General features: G+C 36.9%; 1 protein-coding gene across 1 annotated transcript; it reads right to left on the reverse strand.

Moving 5' to 3' along the window:
- Window positions 1-20,536: 20,536 nt before the first annotated feature.
- On the reverse strand, window positions 20,537-22,638 carry LOC124299566 (uncharacterized). The gene is made up of 2 exons (XM_046752829.1): window positions 22,491-22,638; window positions 20,537-22,266 (listed from the first exon to the last, which is right to left on the reverse strand). Exons 1-2 carry the CDS (start codon window positions 22,636-22,638, stop codon window positions 20,537-20,539), a joined length of 1,878 nt encoding a protein of 625 aa, XP_046608785.1.
- Between the last annotated feature and the right edge of the window lie 825 nt (window positions 22,639-23,463).

The raw sequence follows: 23,463 nt of genomic DNA on the forward strand, positions 1-23,463 counted from the left end.
TCGAAAATTCTGATTTTTTTTCCAAAAATGGTGGCATAATAAAAAATACTTGTTTACCACTTGCATCAATGATAGATCTGATTTCAGGAAAACTTTTATCTGCTAAAACCACATCACCATCTTCCAATGAATCTACCAAATTCGATTCAATAGTTAATTGGGAATCACCTTTTCTACCGCCAGCAACTTCCGATTTGAATCAGATGAACCCAGATGGTGTGATTCCAATCAGTACTTTTGCTGTAAAACCTTTCTTATAATGAGAGTAACAGTAAATACGGTCGTCAACACTTGACGGAACATCTATCTTGAATTCAGCGCAGTCTATGATAACCCGAGTATTAGAGTACTGAGGTTTAAAACATTCCGGCATAGTTTTCTGTACAGCAGCTCTACTTGGCCAAAACACTAAATTTGCAGTTGACGAACTCAAATATTGTGAAGTTGAAAAGAATATCTTGGAGATAGTTGACCGATGTAAGCCAAAGAAAATTGCTATGGCTGAAAATGTCATCCAGTTTTTATTTTCACTAAAAAAATTAAAAGCCTCTGTTCTCTTGTTATTGTAGATCTTTCCGATGGGTTTTCAGTTTTAGATAATGAAAAATTAAAGTTCTGGAAGTTCACTCCAGCAATATCTAATAAATCTTCATCGGTCTTAATAGATGGAAATCCACAGAAACTACGCTGTTTCCTATTTTGAACTATTTTATGTGATGCAGTTGGAAAGTTGTAAAATATACAATCACTAGTTTTACCGTTATTTTTGCAGTTAACAGCACAACAAGTGTAATTCCACAAACCGTCTATTGTTTCTCATACAAAATGCTATCACAACACACGCTGGCTCAACTCACTACTCGCCACCCCGCGCGCTGCGATCGTTTCGCAGCTCCCCTCCAAGCGGCGGCTCAAAGCGAATAGAGATGATAGACCGGTTTCTATCTCTTTCCCAAACAACCTTACTCTACCGCTCCGCCTCTAGCGGCTCCAACGGGAATTAAATGCTATTTCTTAAGCAATCAGCCCCCACCACTGAAGTTTCCAGCCTGTATGCACGGAGTAGTAGTCCTACTACTCCGTGCCTGTATGTAAGACCGTGGCCGAATCGGCCGAAATTGTCCCAACCGACGGGTATTTTCTCCTGTCTACGCCAATGACTCAGTCAATCATAGGCTTTCGTGGCTACGCCATAGCACGAAATTAACCAATCATTTTGAATGACCCTGTCGCTAGAGACAGTAAATAACGGTTAACTCGATATTTCTCCAACTGTTACAATGATTAATAGTGCAAAAATTAGCTTTGCCTTGTCTTTCATAGGAAAAAGGTATTTTCTGGGTCCGAATATTTGTTTTTTCGGAAAAATGATGACAAATGACCACCAGAACTGTAACATCCGACCAAACTTGAAGTACGAGAATCTTGTAATCATGAGGTATTAAAACAACTGTCCAACTGTTTGGAATATCCCTAGATAGAAATAACTATGAAATTCACTAACCAAGGCTTAAAAACCATGTTACGAGATCTTCTCACTACAAAGAGCTATAATATTATTATATGTTATTATATATCATTATCATATTCACACCATAATTAACTAACACCATTATATCTAATTATTATATAACACTCAACAATGCCATTAGCGCATTCGGAGCTGAGAGCTACACTATACCATATAGCCTGGAGTATAGAAGACTGTAAAACCATAGATACGTGTATAACCGACATAATGTAAAGATGTAAAGATAGATGAACTGCTGCAATAATCCATAAAACCAGAGACTGCAAAACAATTAAAACCGTGAATACCAATTATCCAGCATGAATCACATTTTCCTTCGTAACGCCGTATTGTAGGCAACACGCGCAGCGTTTTGAAGGCAATGCAGATCTCCAATGGGGAGCCATACAGAGCTCCATCTAGAAAACACATTAAGAAACTTAACGACGAAACGATTAAAGATAAATCAACTCGCAATAAATTCAAAGATGCATACGTGGCAACGCCCAGTAACAGGCAACCAACAAACATAAGAACAACGTTCTAGTAGCTTCCAAGCCGATTTATATCAATATAAGAATTAATAATTACAGAAGAGAATTATATACGAAAGCACACATGTAAACCTGCTCTAAAACTACGAATTATCAAATTGTTAAATACCCTAAATCTGTTAAGATAGTTATAACACAAACAGCTAAGAATATTCGCAGCAGCGCGATCCTAATAATGTTAAGCAAATAGCAACTACGTCTCATAAACAATCGCTATTGTACTCCAGGTGAATAACGACAGTAATCAATTATAATACATATGCAACTTTACATATTTACACGTTATAAGACTAACAGAACGACAAGTAACCGATATGGCAATCTTAATATATAGACTTTGTAACGAACAGGATAGTAAGAATATTTACGAAGTAAACTACGACTAGAATTAAGCGCATCGTGACCCCGAAAATGCACACGGCACTAACGTACACCACGAAACATGGGTCACCTCTAGCGCATACGCATTGCAATTACCATATTAGGAAATAGCTGCTAAAATCGGCCTGGGTCTTAACGCCCATAGAGAGAACGGGCGAGAAGCACGGTAGCCGAGGGGCCAAGGGAGGCTTGCTGCCGCAACACCAAAGCCAACGCAGAATGGAAAATTACAGCGCAACGACCCTACACCTACACCACCGCACCAACGCAGCGTTATACCATACGTAAAAGCTTGCAATATAGTAATAGCTAAAGAACTAACAAGGAAAGTCTTTCCGCTGACATCCTTTGATTTTGATGAAATTTATATATGTTATTCTAAATTAAAATCTAAGAGACACGTATTTTTTTTATCGGCGGAAAAACATTTCTAGGGGGTGAAATTATCCTTTGAAGTTGAGACCTCCGAGGGGTACTTTTCAGGTTTCACCTATTTTCACTTGAGATAATCGAATGCACCCAAATGAATAATTACCTTAATGATAAACGATGAAAAATGCAACTGGTTTCATATCGGGGGGTTGCATAGGAAAAAAGTTATAAGGGTTGAAATTCATAAAATCGTTATAACAAAAAAACTATTGCACCTATCTGGATGGATTCAATTGCACTTTGAAGAATGAAAAAAAACAATACATATGGGTTTTTGCGTTTTTCTCGCAAATCAAGTTAAGGGGGTGAAATACCCCTATGTATGTTTACATTTAATCTCAATAAAACAGCAGTAATTTTTTTTTTTATTATTTCTTCTCTTAGTGATACGTTTTTTCTCTAAATTCTCTACATCTACGATGGACAGATTTTTCTCGAAATTACATTTTCATAATTGGTGAAAGTGATAGGACCAAAAGTATGCATCCAATATTAATGGTTTGTTTTTTATTTGAAGGCAATTTGAGACTCTTCTGGTTATACTCAAAATATTCCATTTAAAATTTATTTAAACAATGGATTTTACCTAATTGACCAAGGAAAATTGGACAAAATAAAATTTTTCCGCTGAAAATTCTATCACTTTATCAATTTTTTATTTTTTATAACTTTTTACGGTATTTATACGAATCACATTCACAGTTTAAAAGAATTCACTCATTTATTTTTGCCGAGAAAAATGACAGATTGGATAACTTTTACGGATAACAAGTTTTTTTATTAGTTAATATTGAATATACCACACGACGAACTTCAAAAATATCTATTCCTTATATTTTTCACACAAATTTACTAAATACTGACACATTTTCATAGTTATCGTAATCCCCCCCCCCTTACTTGAAGGTGTTATCTGGGAGTCACCTCTGTTCAGTCTGTAACTCGCTCCCATAATTAGATTTGAAATACGACGTAGAAACAGTGATAAAACTGCGATCGCGGAATATATTCACCACAGTCGGCTATTTTTCTTTTACACGACGAAAGAAGTCACTTACAATTCGAGACTATTTAAAACGAAATTGCAAATATTCATCAAAATGAAGATAAATCCTTTGAACGTTATTAGAATGCTTCTCGCAACTTTTGAAGTTATGCATTTACCGGATTCGCCAGTAAATAACGATGAAATACAGTTGAAGGAAAACTTTGAAAATATTTTGTTGAGTGCAATGAACGAATACAGTGGTTTCGAAATGGTAGAAGAAAATTCTTTGCATTTCGAAGAACCGTTTAAGGATTGGGAAATGGAAATTGTTGAAGATAAAGAATTGGCAAACGCCCTGTATGAACCAGAATTTTCGCCTGATACATGCACTCGTAATAACGAAGACTTATCTTACGAGTACAAGTTAAGGGCCGTTGAGTATTGGCGCAGCGAGAAGAAAGGAAATTTGGGTTTGGGCAGTGTTAAAGGTAGTACCGTGAAAAATCACTTTTCTTACAATATCTTTCAATTTTTGAATACACATAATTTGAAGTGTCCTTTATGCGTAGGAATTTTTTTAATAGTCCTTGCGGTACTAAATTTTGGAATATTAGCAATCGAAAGTCGTACATTTAACATGTATTCCCTATCCCGACCGTAGTTAGAGTGACCATTTTATTTAATAACAGCCATACTTTTCTTAGAATTATTTTCAAAAACTAAGAATTATTAATTGAGGATATAACAAGTAATGTTTTTCAAAAAAAAACATCAACAAGCAGTATTCATTTTTTTGTAAATAATTTTTGAAGTTTGTTGCTTTTAATGATTTTCAAACTTTCTCTCATAACCTGACTTGGCAACGTTGAACTACGCGGGAAGTTTAAAATGCAATCAAGGCCCAACGAATTGAAATAAATGTCAAAACTTTGCGGATATAGGTTACGGTACAGAAAAAATAAAAATTGTTAATATTTTTAATAATTAATGGGATAAATCATGAATAACTACAATACAAATATATTAAATATTTATTTACTTAAAATTTCAGTTTTCGATAAAGTCTGTAACAAAGGCATTTATTTTTAACTTTAAAAAAATAATAAATGCTACTAATATTTTACTTTTTTTTAGAAACTCTTCCTTTCTTACAAAAATTTTTTTTTGTTTATTAATCACTAGTTTTGGCACGTTTTCATTTCTTAAAAATTTTAAAACATTTTCTATAATATCTTTTTTTTTGGTATCCTCACTTTATTATCAATTTTTTCAGTAAGCAATCGTACCACAGCGTCATCACCTCCTTGCTTAAAAATTTCTTTTAAATAATCAACTGAAATGTCACTCATAGCTAATTTTTTACACATGTTTAAGGAAATAATATCTTTTAACTCGCATAATACTTTTAAATTAACTTTTGTTTTCTTTGCATTTGATAATTCTTGCAAGTAAACTTGACATTTCTTGTAAGAAGCCAACAACTTTTTTTTTACGTCAAGTATTTGGACTAAATTCTGTAAAATTAAAACGTCATAAGCAGCATCGTGAAATGATTGGGGCTCATCATCTGAATTAATTAAAAAATCTTGACTAAGACTCTCTAATTTAAATCTACCAGGACCTTTTCTATCACTTAATACTGATCGAAACGTTGTTAAAGTATCCCCAAAACCTATAATTGAATCTAGAATAGTCGAAGCATTTACATTACTTATTGCACGTAAAAGGCGAGGAACATCAAACCGGGCATTATGCGCTACTAACAAACATTTCTTTCTACCCTTAGATAATTATTTCAAAAATTGCCTGAAAGATTTTAATGCAAGTTTTGGTTTGTATATAAACATTAAAAACTTCTTTATCACAGATAGCAGCGATTTGTAGAATATGAGCATCAGCTGCAAATCCAGTAGTTTCAATGTCGAAAGGTGATAGGATATGACAGTTCTAAATCAAAACAAACATTACGTAACCAGGTGACGTAACCATGTGACGTAACCGGTTGACGTGACCACGGCGGCCATTTTGATTTTTTGATGGCGGCCATTTTTGATTTTTTGATGGCGGCCATTTTGACGACGGCCATTTTTGATTTTTTGATGGCGGCCATTTTGACGACGGCCATTTTTGATTTTTTGATGGCGGCCATTTTGATTTTTGCTTAGTCAGACGAGCGGCCATTCAGACAGCGGCCATTTTGATTTATTTCTTGGTCGGATGAATAGCCATTTTGATTTTTCGCCGTTACCCGTAAACTTTCGCGCTAATAGTTTGCCCCAGGCAAAAAATAATATTTTCCACATACTTCGAATACATTCTTTTGCGTTAATCGACCGGATGGTGGCATCGCAATTAGATAGACAGGGAATGTTGATGACGATCCGTAAACTTTCACGCTAATAGTTTACCCCCCAGGGGGAAAATTTTACATTCGAAAAATATTAATAGAATTTATTGTAGTTATATATATATTTCGAATTACAGTTACACATAATTTTAAGTAAAGCTGGGGATGTTCGCCACAATTAGATTGGTCGGGAATGTTGATGGCGATTCGTAAACTTTCACGCTAATAGTTTTACTCCCCAGAGCGAAAAATAATATTTTTCACATACTTCGAATACACTCTTTTGTGTTAATTGACCGGATGGTGATGCCGCAATTAGATAGGCCGGGAATGTTCACCACAATTAGATAGGTCGGGGAATGTTGATGACAATCCGTAAACTTTCACGCCAATAGTTTGCTTTCACTATCACTCTCCCAAATTCTTACAATCTATCTGCATATATTAACTCAACGCATCCGATGCAGACTCATCAGTCTTACACGACACATGCAAGTCAAAAGTTCATCGAAGTTCTGCAAATATCAGCGTTAAAGTCATGGCCGCTGAAACATACTCAAATATCGTCAAAACGATGGAGAACGCGCACGACTTGTTGGGCGAGCTGCATCCCGAGCAGGAGAATGACAACATCTTCCAGCACTGGATTGACGTTGGAATGGAAAATCTCCAATTGCTGCATGATGATTCCAAGCGTCCGAGAACGAGCATAGGTGCGAAACTGCAAATTCAGCATACAATCACGCTCGTACAATCCTGGATAGCAAAGATTCGGCAGCAGCTGAGGCATCGACAGCAGCAGCGGCAGCAGCAGCAACACGCCGTGGTGATGGGTGGTAACATCGGCAGCCCTGCGAGCGTGCAGTGGGACGAAGTTGAAAGTGCTTTCGCCAACCGGATCCGAATGGGAGTTGTAACGAATCTCGGGCATAAGAATTTGGACGCCTTTTTCGACGACGCGCAACGGATCATCGTTGAGCGATTGGGGCTGGTACTGCGCCAGGAGGGTAATGTGAAGGTTAACCTCACATTATCGTGCAAATTCGAAAACATAAAGCACGAGTGGATTGCGGAAGAAGTTAAAAGCTTCAACACTGCCAACATCGCGATCCTCCCCTCGAGCGATATCGACGGTTGGTTTACACATGCAAGGGCCGATCTACTTGTGAAGGTTGAGGATTTTGAACAACGCGATTCTGGGTGGAGCATGATCGAGGTCCTCAATACCGCCGTAAATATCAACCGGTACCAGCCTCTCGCTGCGGGGCTTTTGACATTCGTTGAGCTGCCCAAGGACATCCAGCGGAAGAAAGCGGTGGTCAATGTGAAAAACAAAGATGAAAGGTGTCTTCTCTGGTCCATCACTGCAGCACGCCACCCGACCAACACCAACGCCGATAGGACTCTCCATTATCGCCGCTTTATCTCCGAGTTGGACTGTACAGGTATCAAATTCCCTGCTACTCTACATGATGTGAAAAAGCTTGAGAGATTGAATAATTTGCGAATCAATGTATATGGGATAGAATCTCAAACTTTTTCAGATCATGCAAAATCAAATAACAGCGTCATCGTGCCAATTTATTTGAGCGATCATTTGAGTACCGCGAACTTTGACACAATTCATCTTCTGATGGTTGAGAGTAACCTAGAAAATGATATGGCTCGCGAGTTGACACCAAGATTCCACTTTGCTTGGATTAAAGATCTTTCGCGATTGGTGAGCAAACAATTGTCTAATCATGATGGTCGACTGTTTTTATGCGACAGATGTTTGTGTCACTTTAGTGTGAAACATGCCTACGACAATCATCGGCATGATTGTATTATGCTGAATAAAGTACGCATGGAATTTCCCGAGTCGACGGATTTAGCATTTTCAAATTTTCGGAACAAGGGTACCGTCCCGTTTGTCGTTTACGCCGATCTCGAATGCATATTAGAGTCTATACCGATTGACGAATTCCAAAATCACGTTTCAACCCGTAAAACACGTGAATTTCAAAAGCATATCCCGCACAGTGTAGCGTACTATGTGCATTGCGCGTACGATGAGACTTTATCGGAGTTCCACAGTAAACGTGGCGTTGATTGCATAGATTGGTTCATGCGGCAGCTTGAAGATTTATCGATTAAAGTAGAGTCACGCGTCAAAAACATAATTCCGATGGAGCCTCTTACCCAAGTGCAATACGATCGTCACATGCGCGCAAAGAATTGCTACATTTGCGAAAAGCCGTTTACCCCTGAGGAGAAAAAGTGCCACGACCACTGTCACTTCACGGGTAAATATCGTGGTCCTGCTCATAATCGGTGTAATTTGAATTTCAGAGAGACGCGCACAATTCCAATAGTTTCCCACAATTTGTCCGGTTACGATTCTCACTTTTTAATAAAATCCCTCGCGTCAACTTTTCCCGGTGAAATTACCCTGCTACCCATAAATAAGGAAAAATATATATCCTTCACGAAACGCGTTGATGGGACGATGATGCACTTGAGATTCATCGATTCGTTTCGATTTATGGCTAGCAGCATCGATAAAGTTTCCAAATATTTGAATGATGCAGACAAGCCCATAATACGCAAATTTTATAATAACCCGACTCAGTTCAGTTTGATGACCCGCAAAGGCGTTTTTCCCTATGAATACGTCGATTGTTGGGGGAAACTCGATGAACCGCGATTACCTGCAAAGAAACATTTCTACTCGCACCTCTGCGATGCAAATATTTTAGACACCGATTACGAGCACGCGAAAACTGTTTGGAGGGAATTCCATTTAGAATCATTGGGGGGCTATTCAGATTTATATTTAAAGACCGATGTTCTTTTGCTTGCCGATATTTTCGAAAATTTCCGCGCTAGCTGCTTCAAAACATACGATTTAGATCCGTTGCACTACTACACTGCACCGGGACTTGCTTTTGACGCGATGCTCAAGCATACTAATGTAAATTTGCAGCTTTTAGACAACCCTGAAATGGTGTTATTTATTGAAAGAGCCATTCGAGGCGGCGTAGCGCAATGTTCTAATCGACACGCTCGGGCCAATACTAGATTCATGGGAACAGATTTTGATCCAAACAAAGCGGAATCGTATCTCACGTATTTTGACGTGAATAACCTGTACGGAGCGGCTATGAGCGTGCATTTACCGGTCGGCTCGTTCGAGTGGGAGTATCAGCACATGGATATAACAAACCATCCGGACGATTCGCCGATCTGTTACTTTCTGGAGGTAGATTTAGACTATCCTGTAGAACTCCACGAGGATCACGAAGACTTGCCTCTTTGTCCCGAGAATTTTACTCCTCCAGGTAGTAAAAACGCCAAACTCGCGACCACCCTCCACCCCAAAACAAAGTATATATTGCACTATAGAAATTTGAAGCAGTGTTTGAGTTTAGGATTGAAAGTAACGAAAGTGCACAGAGTATTAAAGTTTGCACAATGTCCATGGCTCGAACCTTACGTCACGCTCAACACGGATATGCGCAAGCGGTCTAGGAATGAATTTGAGAAAAACTTTTACAAACTCATGAATAACGCGGTGTTCGGCAAGACTATGGAGAACGTGCGAAATCATAAAGATGTAAAATTGGTCACAAAATGGGAGGGACGAGGTGGTGCGAGAGCGCTTATTGCCAGGGCAAACTTTCACAGCTGCACCGTATTTGGCGCTGATATGGTCATCATTGAAATGAATCGCGTCAAAGTTCACTTCGCTAAACCTATTTACGTCGGTGCATCGATTCTAGATCTGTCAAAAATCATTCTTTACGATTTCCACTATAATTATGTGAAATCCAACTTTTCGAACAGCGAGGTCAAATTGTTGTATACTGACACAGACAGCCTTATTTATCAATTTAACGTATCGAACATCTACGATATCATCAAACGTGATGTGGATACAATGTTTGATACCTCTGACTATCCGCCCGACAATGTGTATGGTATTCCGCGTAAAAACAAGAAACGACTAGGGCTAATGAAGGATGAAAATAATGGTAAAATTATGACAGAGTTTGTGGGACTGCGAGCAAAGCTGTAGACATTTACTACGATGGGCGGGGATGGGGAAAAAGTGAGTAAGCGTGCCAAGGGTGTAAAAAATTCTTCGATAAATAGCATCACGTTTGATGATTATAAGCGTTGTCTGATGGCTTACCAAGAGTTGACCCTCCCCCAGTGTTTGATACGAAGTATGAAACATGAAGTAAGCACGATCGTACAAAAAAAATTGGCTCTCAGTTGGCAGGATGACAAGCGGCAATTGATCCCTGGACAGACCGACACCCTACCCTGGGGGTTTGTCCCAGCCCCCCAATAGCTATAGGATAAAACTGTAGACGTAGAATTATTGTGAATATTTACGTTTGACGCCTCGGGCGATCCGCCATCATGCGGAAACGATATTTGACTGGATTTGAAAATGTGAATTCATATACTTAACATTTATTTATTTATTTATTTATTTATTTATTATCAATATATTGAGAAAATTATTCATTTTTATTCGCATACCTCGAGAAAAGTTTTCAGAAGATGAAAAAAAGTTTTCAGTGGTATCGAGTATGGCACGTGTGCATGCAAAGGAGATAGCTATAGGATAAAACTGTAGACGTAGAATTATTGTGAATATTTACGTTTGACGCCTCGGGCGATCCGCCATCATGCGGAAACGATTTAGACTGGATTTGAAAATGTGAATTCATAAGCTTAACATTTATTTATTTATTTATTTACTCATTTATTTATTTATTTATTATCAATATATTGACAAATTATTCATTTTTATTCGTTTACCGCGAGAAAAGTTTTCAGAAAACGAAAAAAAGTTTTCAGAAAATGAAAAAAAGTTTTCCGAAAACTTTTTTCCCATTTGATTAACACGTAAAAAAAGTTTTCAGAAAATGAAAATAAGTTTTCTGAAAACGAAAAAAAGTTTTCTGAAAATGAAAATAAGTTTTCTGAAAATGAAAAAAAGTTTTCTGAAAACGAAAAAAAGTTTTCTGAAAATGAAAATAAGTTTTCTGAAAATGAAAAAATGTTTTCTGAAAACGATAAAAAGTTTTCTGAAAATGAAAAAAAGTTTTCCAAAAAATAAAATGTGTAATAATCGTATGGAAAATTGCAGATTATTATTATTATTATTTTCATGGTATCGAGTATGGCACATGTGCATGCAAAGGAGATAAGTGTGGAAATATTTGTATATTCAAATCTTTTATTGTAATTCGGAAAATACATACAAATTATGTTACATGTCTGTTTTATTTATCCAGCTATTGTGCGAACTATCAAAACCCAACCACTTCACATAGACCCGATTCCCCCGTTTGCGTAATACTTTCTCCACAAGACAGCCGTCGGTGTATTTTACTTTGCCTAGCTCCTCCTCGTAGAAGCCCCCCTCGATGGGATGATCTTGATAATCGGCAAGATTGTACGTCGGTTGATTGGTATTTTTCACCTCACTCACGGTGAATATTTCAGTCGTCCAATTGGGCGTATAGCCTTTTTCGAATACATTCTTGTACTTGCTGATTCGAACTCGATCGCCCACACTGAATTTCCGCGCCCGATCACTTCGTTTGATTTGCCGAGGCTTGTACACGCTACGATACAGCTGTTTTTCATTCTCCGTGCTAACATCCACCGGTTTCATTCGAATCGTGCGATGTCTGGTGTTGTTGTAGGACTTCATTAAATCAGCCAAAATATTAATCCACTCGTACGATCCTTGGAGAGTGAACCGCTTCCACATTTTATTTTTCAATGTTCGATTAAAACGTTCGCATATCGACGCCTTTAAGTTGCTAAATGTTGAATACATGTTGATATTGTGATCCTTCACGAGGGCTTTGAATTCGCTGTTGTAAAATTCTTTGCCTCGATCAACGTGTAGATGTGTAGGTATACGGCTCTGGGTCAGTACAGATTTCATGGCAGCAGTAACATCTTTCCCACTCTTGGACTTTATCGGCACAGCCCACGCGTACTTGGAAAATATATCGATGATTGTTAGTAGGTATTTGTATCCCTTGTTGTGCGAGCTGTATGCGGTCATATCGACGTCTGAAATATTTGCATTGCAGAGGTGCGAGTAGAAATGTTTCTTTGCAGGTAATCGTGGTTCATCGAGTTTCCCCCAACAATCGACGTATTCATAGAGAAACACGCCTTTGCGGGTTATCAAACTGAACTGAGTCAGATTATTATAAAATTTACGTGTTATGGGCTTGTCTGCATCATTCAAATATTTGGAAACTTTATCGATGCTGCTAGCCATAAATCGAAACGAATCGATGAATCTCAAGTGCATCATCGTCCCATCAACGCGTTTCGTGAAGGATATATATTTTTCCTTATTTATGGGTAGCAGGGTAATTTCACGGGGAAAAGTTGACGCGAGGGATTTTATTAAAAAGTGAGAATCGTAACCGGACAAATTGTGAAAAACTATTGGAATTGTGTGCGTCTCTCTGAAATTCAAATTACACCGATTATGAGCAGGACCACGATATTTACCCGTGAAGTGACAGTGGTCGTGGCACTTTTTCTCCTCAGGGGTAAACGGCTTTTCGCAAATGTAGCAATTCTTTGCGCGCATGTGACGATCGTGTTGCACTTGGGTAAGGTAAGAATTTGGGAGAGTGATAGTGAAAGCAAACTATTAGCGTGAGTGACAGTTTACGGATTGTCATCAACATTCTCCGACCTATCTAATTGTGGCGAACATTCCCGGCCTATCTAATTGCGATGTCGCCAACCGGTCGATTAACACACAAGAATGTATTCGAAGTACGTGGAAAATATTATTTTTCACCCGGGGCAAACTATTAGCGCGAAAGTTTACGGGTAACGGCGAAAAATCAAGGGGGTAAACTGTTAGCGTGGAAGTTTACGGGTAACGGTGAAAAATCAAAATGGTATATTGAAAATATTATTTTCGCCCTGGGGGCAAACTGTTAGCGTGAAAGTTTAGTGATCGTCAACAACATCCCCAGCCTATCTAATTGCGATGTCACCATCCGGTCGATTAAGGGAGCTTTCCAGTGTGAAATTTTCAAAAAATCGATTTTTTTTTTGCTTTATCGAATAGTATACACTCTTCCGAATATTCCCTGAAATTTTCATGCCGAAATTCAGATTATTTCGGTTACTGTACAGCATTTCTTGGAAGAAGGCAACGGAGCGCTACAGCTGCCACGTCGGCCGTCTGCCCGTGCAATCGTTATTTCTATTGTCTCGTTCCTACCTGCACGTACATGAACTTGGCTCGCCAATTGTCGAAAATGTGAATTCGGACTATTGCATAATTTGCCGTTAATTAGCCGTAAATTAGTCGCGCGACTTATTTTTTTATCGCACTCAATTTTCAAAAAAAAAAGCGGATAGCGTGCTAAATTCTTGAAAACTAATCAATCACTCTGTATGGCAACTAGCCCCAAAGCACGTATTCTGCGGCAAGCAGATAGTAGAAATCGCTACGCAGTATGCTGTGTGCACCTTCAATGAAGGTTACGACCCAATTTTAAAAATTTTGGAGACGATGGGATGCACGATAGGGCCGAGCGCCGCAGATTTCGTCGCTAAGTACAAGAATGCGCGCATCACCCAAGCAAACCGCCGGGCGTCCCTGGATAGCAAAGAGGCGAGGACAGCTCGTCGGACTGAACAATCCATTGAGCACGATCTTTTCGAAGAAGCAGAAGGGATATTGTATGGACCTGGCATCGCTGATTGACCGTAAGTAAACGATTTACCTAAAATTTCCTCACTTGAAACTTTGAACGCGTTTTTCTCGAAACAGCATTTTTCAAAACGGTGTCCAACATGGAGGGCAGAGTTTTAAAGCTATCGAGTTGAATTTTTTACACAATATTCTTAACGTCATTGTTTATCGTGCTATGGAAGCTTTTTTTTTTTTGACATCTTCCTATTTTTTTGTAAAAAAAACTGCCAAAAAAAATGCTAAAATCGATACTTTTTGTTCAAACCGGCGCCATTTTTGCAAAAAAAAAAAAAAAAATAAAAAAGCCTCCGATCAATAATCTTTTTGTGTTTTTTGTTTCAGATCAAAATTGTGACCCCCAACGTGGACACCACATCCAAGTGTATTTTCTGCAACAATTGTTTCATCATTTTTATAAATATTAATTAATAAATAAATCGATTTTTAAAAAATTGTTTTGTATTCTTCAATACCCAATTAATATACAAAAAAAAAACCAGACCGATTAGATTATTTTTTCTTTAAAAAAAAAATCGCGAAAAACAGCGATTTTTCGGGCTGTCACACTGGAAAGCTCCCTTAACGCAAAAGAATGTATTCGAAGTACGTGGAAAATATTATTTTTCGCCTGGGGCAAACTATTAGCGCGAAAGTTTACGGGTAACGGCGAAAAATCAAAATGGCTAGTCATTCGACCGAGAAATAAATGACATTATGAAACTGTCTGACGATAAAAATCAAAATGGCTGCCCATCCGACTGAGCAAAAATTAAAATGTCCGCCGTCAGACGGTAAAATCGGTCGATTATACTGGTGACGTCATAGCGAAAATCACATTATCAAACTGTCCGACGATAAAAAATCAAAATGGCTGCTCATCCGGCTAAGCAAAAATCAAAATGGCCGCTCGTCTGACTAAGCAAAAATCAAAATGGCCGCCATCAAAAAATCAAAATGGCTGCCGTCAAAATGGCCGCCATTTTCAAAATGGCCGCCGTTGTCACGTCAACCGGTTACGTCACATGGTTACGTCACCTGGTTACGTAATGTTTGTTTTGATTTAGAACTGTCATATCCTATCTACTGTCGAAGTAAACGACAATTGTTTCATGTTCGTCAATAATGTTTCTCTTTTTGCTATCACGAACATAATCATTTAATCTATTAATCCCGCAATTACTTTCATAAATAATACCCTCACTTTTTTCATTATTTTTCCTCCAAAGCTCTCTCTTTCTTTTCAATTCCAATCGACGTATTTTTTTAGTCTTTGACTGGTTAAATATCGTTTTTTTCTCTCGGTGTATATCCATTTGACGAACGTATTTAACTGTTTGAGGTCCATTAGGAAGATTTAACTTTTTTTGAATATTCAAAATACTCGTATTACCATCATTTTTTACACAAACAGCAGATGCAACTCTGATATCACAAGCAGCACTTGTGCTCAAACATTTATTTTCATGAGCTTTATGAGCTACAACATTATTAAAACTCTCATTGCCTTAGCTTGAAGCCGCTACATAGAATTTATGCGAGTTAGCGGCATATACTTCAAATAAGTTAACTAATGCACCGTATAAAGTTTCATCTGATAGATTGAGAGTATGTTTTTTATTAGGATTGCACCAATTACGAAAATTTCGTGTCTACTGAATAAGTGATCAGGTATTTGCTTCAAATTTATAGCCAACTGTTCAGATTTCCCCTTATTTTGAGACACAGCATATGAGAAGCAATTTTTTAATGTGAGGAGAAACACCCTGTCTAGCCAATTCTTTATAACTCGATTGCATTTTCCACAATGCTGTCCCGAAATTCTTGGTCATGTGATTTTTATCACATAATTTATGAAATTCTTGAGTTGGATCGTCTGCTCGTACAGCAGCAATCATAGAACTGTCTTCGTCTCCTATGATGACTTGTACTTGAAAACCAGCTTCCTTTAAGATGCTGCTGTGATTGACAAGTTCAACTCCTGCCCCAGCCTCCATAGCCTTAGCACTTCCGTAAAAATTTAATCGACAGTCATGGTCTTCTTTTTTACGACCCATATCGCATTTCCGGCATCTTCGATTTTTCGTCGTGTAATCCAAAATTTTTCCCGATAAAAATCCAATAATTGTACTATAACCGTTCAAGCTGTCATAGCTACGTCCATTACCACGTTTTGTCCAACCCATATCAAATGATACTGTTATATTTATTATTTCACCTAAAGCATTATCAAATAAATAATTATTATTCTGTGAATAGATGTTGAGGATGTCAAGTTGAGGAAAAATGTCTTTGGTGATTTCGGGAGGCCTGAGATTGAACGACAAAATTTCATGAAATTTCCAATCATGTTTTTATTTTTATTTTATTTATTAATTCCATTCAATATCAAATGTACAACATACAACAAAAATTTTTCTGTTAAGTACATAATTTCGAAGTGCGCGATTAACAATTATAAACTATTTACCTAAAGCTATGACAGCAATACTCAATTTCTCCTTTGTAACAGTAAAACAAGAAAATCACAAGTCATATTTCAAGTTAAGATTCAATTTGCCGTATATTATGCATTTGATGATAATATAATAATTATAAATCATCCAATAATGTATAATATTTCAAATATATGATAGAAATTCCACAAAAATATTTACAATTTTTAGCCATGATTATGTCACAATTCAATTAATTACAATGCGATAATATTTTGCTATCAGAAAACCTTGGAGTAAAAATGTGATTTATAATTATTATTTTATCTGCATGAGCTCTTTCAATATTTTAAATAAATCGAAATAAATTCTTACAATGTATCGCATAATTTCTTTACATTTTTAATGACCAATTCTTTCTCTTCTGACGCAGCTCGCTTACAACTGTCCTTCGCTTCTGATTCAATAGCTTTGCCAACTATAACCTCATATCTTTTATATAGTTGATATCTTATTTGAGGTAAATTTGCACAAGCTAGAATCTTATTTAAACTGGTGTTTCCTATACCTGAATGAATAGCTCCTGAAACACATAATTAATTAATACATTATAATAACAACCTAAGTACATTTATATACGTAGTTTTTAATTAAACCATAACACTGTATTAATATAATAGATATTAATAATTTGATAATAATTAGGTGTATAATTAATTATATTCATTGAAATATAATATTGTTGAGAATAGAACGACACTCTATCTTCCAGCCAAATCTATGACGTGCTGACACCTATTGAAACCTATACACATTGCACGCCTCACGTGCTACATCCTTTTGTATTTTTGAATATACACTTACTCTTGTCGTGACCGCTGACGCGTAAACACATAATATGTACATATATACCTTGTACCGTTTCATACTCTAATTACCTATAAAATCAAACTGTTCAGATTGTCTTTCAACTGTGTTTTTCACTTATGCATAACCCGAAAACCAACAAATATTTATAACTTACCAAGTACCACGGATGAAGTAATATCAGAGACTGTCTTGCTTTTTACTCCAGCGTTGACCTTATTAAGCTTTGCACATTTATCACACTTTATTTTAAATTTTGAATGGAGACCTTCGTTTTTGAACTCATAAAGCTTCTCTAAATCCAAAAGACTTCTGCAGCTTGTGCATTTCAGATTTTTTGCAATTACTTTCCACGTAACTATCCCATTCTCATCAGCAATTTTATCTCCGTCCTTTCCGTCAAGTGCATTTTCAACTTATGGTTTTTTAGCATCAGACATACCTGCTAAGGCATTATTAATTTTATCAGCAGTCCTTTTTTTGACAAATCTGCCGTTTTTTAATCGCGAAGTCATTGTTTATTATTTACAGTCTCCAATTATAACTAACCTCAAATTGATTTCAAAACAATACATTTCTCTGTAACACATGCTTGAGGGGCAAGAGATCCTGAGTTAGAATGCAACGTTGCGAAGTCAGACAAAAGACGCAATGGGATAATTTTTATACTTCTGCGCATGTGAGAGGAGGCACAAAGGTGTACTGTATCTCAACTACTTTTTAAGTTAGTTATAATGTTTTATACAGGGGATATTTTTCTGAAAGTTGAGGACTGCTGCTATCACGGTACTACCAATCAGTGGTAACAATGGATTCTCAGACGGTTTTAATATCCATCTCCGTATTATTTGTGAAATGGAAAAGAACAGGACGGCCTTGGGAGAAAGAAGCAACGCACCGTAAAATACTTAAATTATTAGCTTTGTATGTACTATTTGGAGACCGAAGAACAACGCATCCGTGAATTTCGGGTGTGACCAATATTTACGGCAGAATGCCGATTTCGTCAGGGTGCAGTGACAACCTAATTAAAGAAATGGAATCATAAGATCACGAAAAGTACATAAATTATTTTCGGATGATGCTGAGATTTCCAAAAGATACTTGCCGTTACAAAACCTGGCCTGACGAAACAGACAGTTGTGCGTGAACCGATACCAGCTGATACCAGACTACAAATGACAGCGTTACCTTGCATCAGATGAGAGTATGGCATCGATCTCGTTTGCCTTTAGAATTGGACGTGGTACAGTATCCAAAACTATTTTTGAAACTTGCGATGTAATTTAGAACTGTTTCAAAGAATCAGCTTTCTTGACCTGCAAAATCAGAAAACTAGAAATCAGCTGCTGATAGTTTCGGACAAATGTGGAACTTTCCCAACTGCATAGGAGTTATTGATGGCAAAGATGTTATTCTGCAAGTAAGGATATGCAAGGGTACTGGTTTGTTTGATAATATAGTGATCTCACAAACATATTGTCGCCTATTTTTGTTACAGGCTCCAGCGAAAAGTGTCTCAGCATTTTATAATTATAAGGGCAGTCATAGTCTGGAATTGCTCGGATGTAGCGATGCACACTATCGCTTCACGTTACTGGATATTGGAGCTGAGGGTCGTCAGAGTGATGGCGGAAAATTTAGTCAGAGTGCAATGGCTCGAGGATTCGAAGGGGATTACTTTCATATATCGCCAGCAACATATGGTAATAGCGACGGACGAATTTCACCATTTACTTTAGTGGCTGATGAAGCGTTTTCCCTTACTAAATATATGATGTGACCATATCCTAGAAGTCGTGAACTAAACCGAAAGAATAATGTATTCAATTATTGGCGTAGCAAGCCGCGAAGAATCATCGAAAGCGCATTTAGCATTTTGGCAGCCAAATGGAGAATTTGTCATAGGCCAGTTGACGCATCCGTATCTACCGCACAGAAAATTGTACAAGCTACGTGTTGCCTCGATAATTATATATTATCTGTGAAAAAATGATCTTGACCTTGTACTATACGTGTTGTTGTAGGATCTTGGAAATGTAGGTCATTAATTTAATAACAAGTTTCAGTTGTCACCGTTTCGACTCTGATTGGAGTCATTTTCAGGACAATTTAATGCATCTATTGAAAACATCTGTTTGTAATACATTGTTGGTACCGTCGGAACAACATTATGATACATGATAAGAAATTAGAATAATAATAAAATTAACCAAACTGTGTAGGGGAGGTTGGGGCAAGACGGTTCCCCTAAGCCGGTTATTACTCGTTGTGGCTTTCAACCATCAAATCAGTTTACTTTTGACCTATTTCGAACAAATCCATGGACATTTTGATGAAACTCTGAAAAAAAAACTTTACTTTAATTAAAAAAATTAATTAATTTTAAAAAAATTATTATTTTCAAATGCTGCTAGTGGCTCATTTTACCCTACAAGTAGAGTCTACTTATTAGACAATTAGCCTGAAAATGAATAAGTACATTGAATTCTTCATTATTTGACGATAAAAATATAAAAAAATCTATTTTTCAGAATTTTTGGCTAGTCCATTTTGCACGAGGTATCTCGCGTACAGTTAAAAATGAGCTAATTTATCAAAATCCCGATGATTTGAAAAAAAAAAAAAAAAATTGTTTTGACCAAATTTTTGGAGGGGGCCTTCTTGCCACAGGGGGCCGTCTTGCCCCACCCTTCCTTATACAGAAACAAAGGAACACTAACCTTATATAAAGTAGTCAAATGTTACAAACGGTGAGAAGTAATTCGATTAAATAATAACACAGTTAAGATGTTTATTGTCACTTTTTTCTCACTTTCTTTATCTTCTGTCTCCATATTTTATTGATGGTTAAAAGATGGTCTGGTTAAAAGGCAACTACTATGTCGACGATCGTTACTGAAAGGAGTTGGAGACAGTGGGTGGGTGGAATATAAACCCTTTACTTGAGGAGAATGAGAGAGGATGAGAAGAAGAGTGTAAACAAATATGTATATAAACATGTGAGATATGTGGGAGGTTGTTCACATCCCGTAAATAAGAAAGTCGTTCGAATACCTTGTTGATGATTAAAAACAAACAGTCAAATGTTTCGAATATAGTAACACTCTGTTATAAAAACATTGACGAAAGAGAGTTGAAGGACAATGAGTAAATAAAATAATCCGTTTCTTGTGCCGATTGAACATAGATAAGAACAGAGGAGTGATTAGAGGTATAAAAAATGTGAGATAAGTGAGAAGGTCGTTCTTAACCATATGATGAAGAGGTCGTTGAACTGCCTACGCCTTCATATCCTTGATTAATTTAATATAAATTTCGCTTAAATTTTCGATGTCTTGTCTATGATTGACAGCATCGGAGTGATTGGCGATGTTACACATTTCTAACACTAGTCTATTATAATATCGAGGTTCTTTATGTAATATCTTAGCATTATCAAAGTCAAATTGGTGGTTTAAGGACATTGCATGTTTTGTTAAAGCTGTATAACGGTCCTCTGAATCTTTGAAGTTGTTTTTGTGTTTATTGATTCTTACATTTAAGCAACGACTAGTTTGCCCAATGTACAGCTTATTGCAGTCCTTGCAACAGATTTTATGTACTAAGTTTGATTGTTTTTCCAGTGGTAATTTATCTTTCCCTGTATCAAAAAACAAGCTTAAGTCGTCGACATTTTCTCCTACAAATTGTACGTTATATTTTTTAAACGTTCTGTTTAGTGATTCAAACAAACCTTTAACATATGGAATAGAAATAAAGGTCAAGTTTTCTTTATATGTTGGGTTTAAGGAGTTATTGTTGTCTTGTTCACAGATTTTTTTGTACCTTTGGTTGATGATTCTATGTAAGAGGCCCGGCGGATAATCAATCTTAATTAAGACATCTCTGATTAATTTGAGATTTTTTTCGTGATAACAGCTGTTGGCTAATCTTATTCCCCTATCAGCTAAATTAATTATTGTCCCGATTTTGTACGATCTGGGATGATGTGAATAGAAGTTCAAATATCGTTCGGACCACGTGATTTTATGGAACCAATCGGTTTCTATGATGTATGAGTTGTTGATGATTGTTACATCCAAGAAGTTAATTTTGTTGTTAAGTTCAATTTCTATGGTGAATTGTAATCTTGGATGAAAGCTATTGAATATTTTTAATAGTTGTGGGATGTAATCTTTAGGAACGGCTGTTAATATGTCGTCGACATATCTAAAATAAAACGGTACCGAGAAAGGCAGTTTTGTTGTGCCGTGGTCTTCAAGGTCATCCGTGATCATGTCAGCTAGTATTGGGAATAGGGAAGAGCCCATTGGTAATCCAAAAATTTGAGAAAATACCTTATCGTCGAATTTGAAAATCGAAGCATCAAAACAGATGTTTAAAGCTAAAAGAAATTGTTCAAGTGGTACAAGGATGTTCGGTGATAGTTCACTCCAACGTTTTTTTATAAAATTGGTAACCAAGTTCAGCGGTATATTAGTGTAGAGAGATATTACATCTAGGGAAACTAAAATGTAATCTGGTGGTAATTTGAATCCATTGATGGAGTTGACCATATTAAAGCTGTTTTTTACATGTGAAGGTGCTCTTTTTAGGCCCAGTTTTATCCATGAGTTTAAAGTTATGGCTAATTTGTAAGTTGGACTATTTAAGAATGACACCATAACTCCCACCGGAACATCAGTTTTGTAAATTTTAGGTAAGCCATAAGCTCTAGGTGGCACACTGTTGTTGGTGTAGATACTACGTTTGACTTGTCTGGTGATTGAATTTTTTTGTTGCCAACTATTAATTAGTGTGTTAACCCGTTGTTGTAATGTGTAAGTAAGGTCATGTTTGACAATTTTATACGTGTTTTTCTCTGATAGTTGTGGTGACATTTTCGTTCTGTAGTCATTACGAGTAATACAAACAGTTGCATTACCTTTGTCAGCTTTTAAGAACAGCAGACCAGGGTGAGAAGCTCGGAAGTCTTTAATAGCGTTGAGTGCTTTGGTATTGAATTCACCTGTTATTCGTGGATTGTGTTTAAAGTTGGCAATTTTATTAGAAAAATCAATTCTAGCTCGATTGCGTAACTCCAAAGGAATTTTATGAGCGTAAGATTCAAAATCAGCTATGAGATTAGATGTAGGTATTGCATTGTTTTTTATGGAAATTCTATGTTTAGGTCCCAAACTTACTGTTTCAATAACTTGTGGAGGTATAGTGACATTCGTTAAGTTTACAAACCATTTTGATTTGTCAGAGTTGTTTGGTTTTCTTTCAGAATTTGATTTTGAATTAAAAGATTGTTCACCTTTTTACTGTTAGAAGCTTTCATTGTTTGGAATTGTTTTTCTAAACTGCAATTTTGTGAACTATAAAACTCATTGATCATGTCTAATGTAGGATATGTGAACTTGTCAGTAAATACAGGAATGAATAGGAATAAGAGTATGAAAAGGATCAGTACACTGCCGGTGCCCAGACCGGTAGATCGTGGGTCATAACATTGTACATCTGAGTTTCCTTAATAAACGTGTTTCGTGTATACTGTGTTTATTGTATATTTCTGAATCTCTTAATGCATAAACATAACATTTTGGCGACGAGGATTTCAAGAAACATACGTGTATAAAAAGTGCGTTGTGAGAATACGTATAAACAGGTACACAAAAGTGTATAAAAGTGTATAAAAGTGCCGTGCGCATAATGGAGCATCGATGCCAAAAGGAAAGCCAGATACATCCTGGATATATAGACAGTCAAAAGAACAATTATTAGTAGTGCTAAAAGCATTTAAGGTGGAAGTAACTCCGGAATATACAGTGGACACTCTGAGAAAATTGTTAGTCCAAACAGTTTTGGCTGAAAGTGAGGACAGTAACGATGAATCGTTTGACACTCTAGACGTCGACGGTCGAAAGTTAGACAGAGAGCCAACATCAGAAGGTACACCCGAAGGTGAATCGCCAAACAAAATCATAATGGTAGAAAGCAAAATAAAACTAGAATTTGACGCCAGTGAAGATGATTGGGAGACTTTCACAGAGCGTTTGGAATTGTATTTTATTGCATCGGGCATAACAGATGCAGAAAAACAAAAAGCAGTTATGCTCACAAAAGTCAGCCCTAAGACTTATACGTTGATCCGAGATTTATGTGCATCGCAGAAGCCGACTTTCGAGGAGTTACAATTGTTGATCAAAAATCACTTGTGTCC

This window comes from Neodiprion virginianus, chromosome 3 (assembly GCF_021901495.1).
Source record: "Neodiprion virginianus isolate iyNeoVirg1 chromosome 3, iyNeoVirg1.1, whole genome shotgun sequence".
NCBI classification, from domain to species: domain Eukaryota; kingdom Metazoa; phylum Arthropoda; class Insecta; order Hymenoptera; family Diprionidae; genus Neodiprion; species Neodiprion virginianus.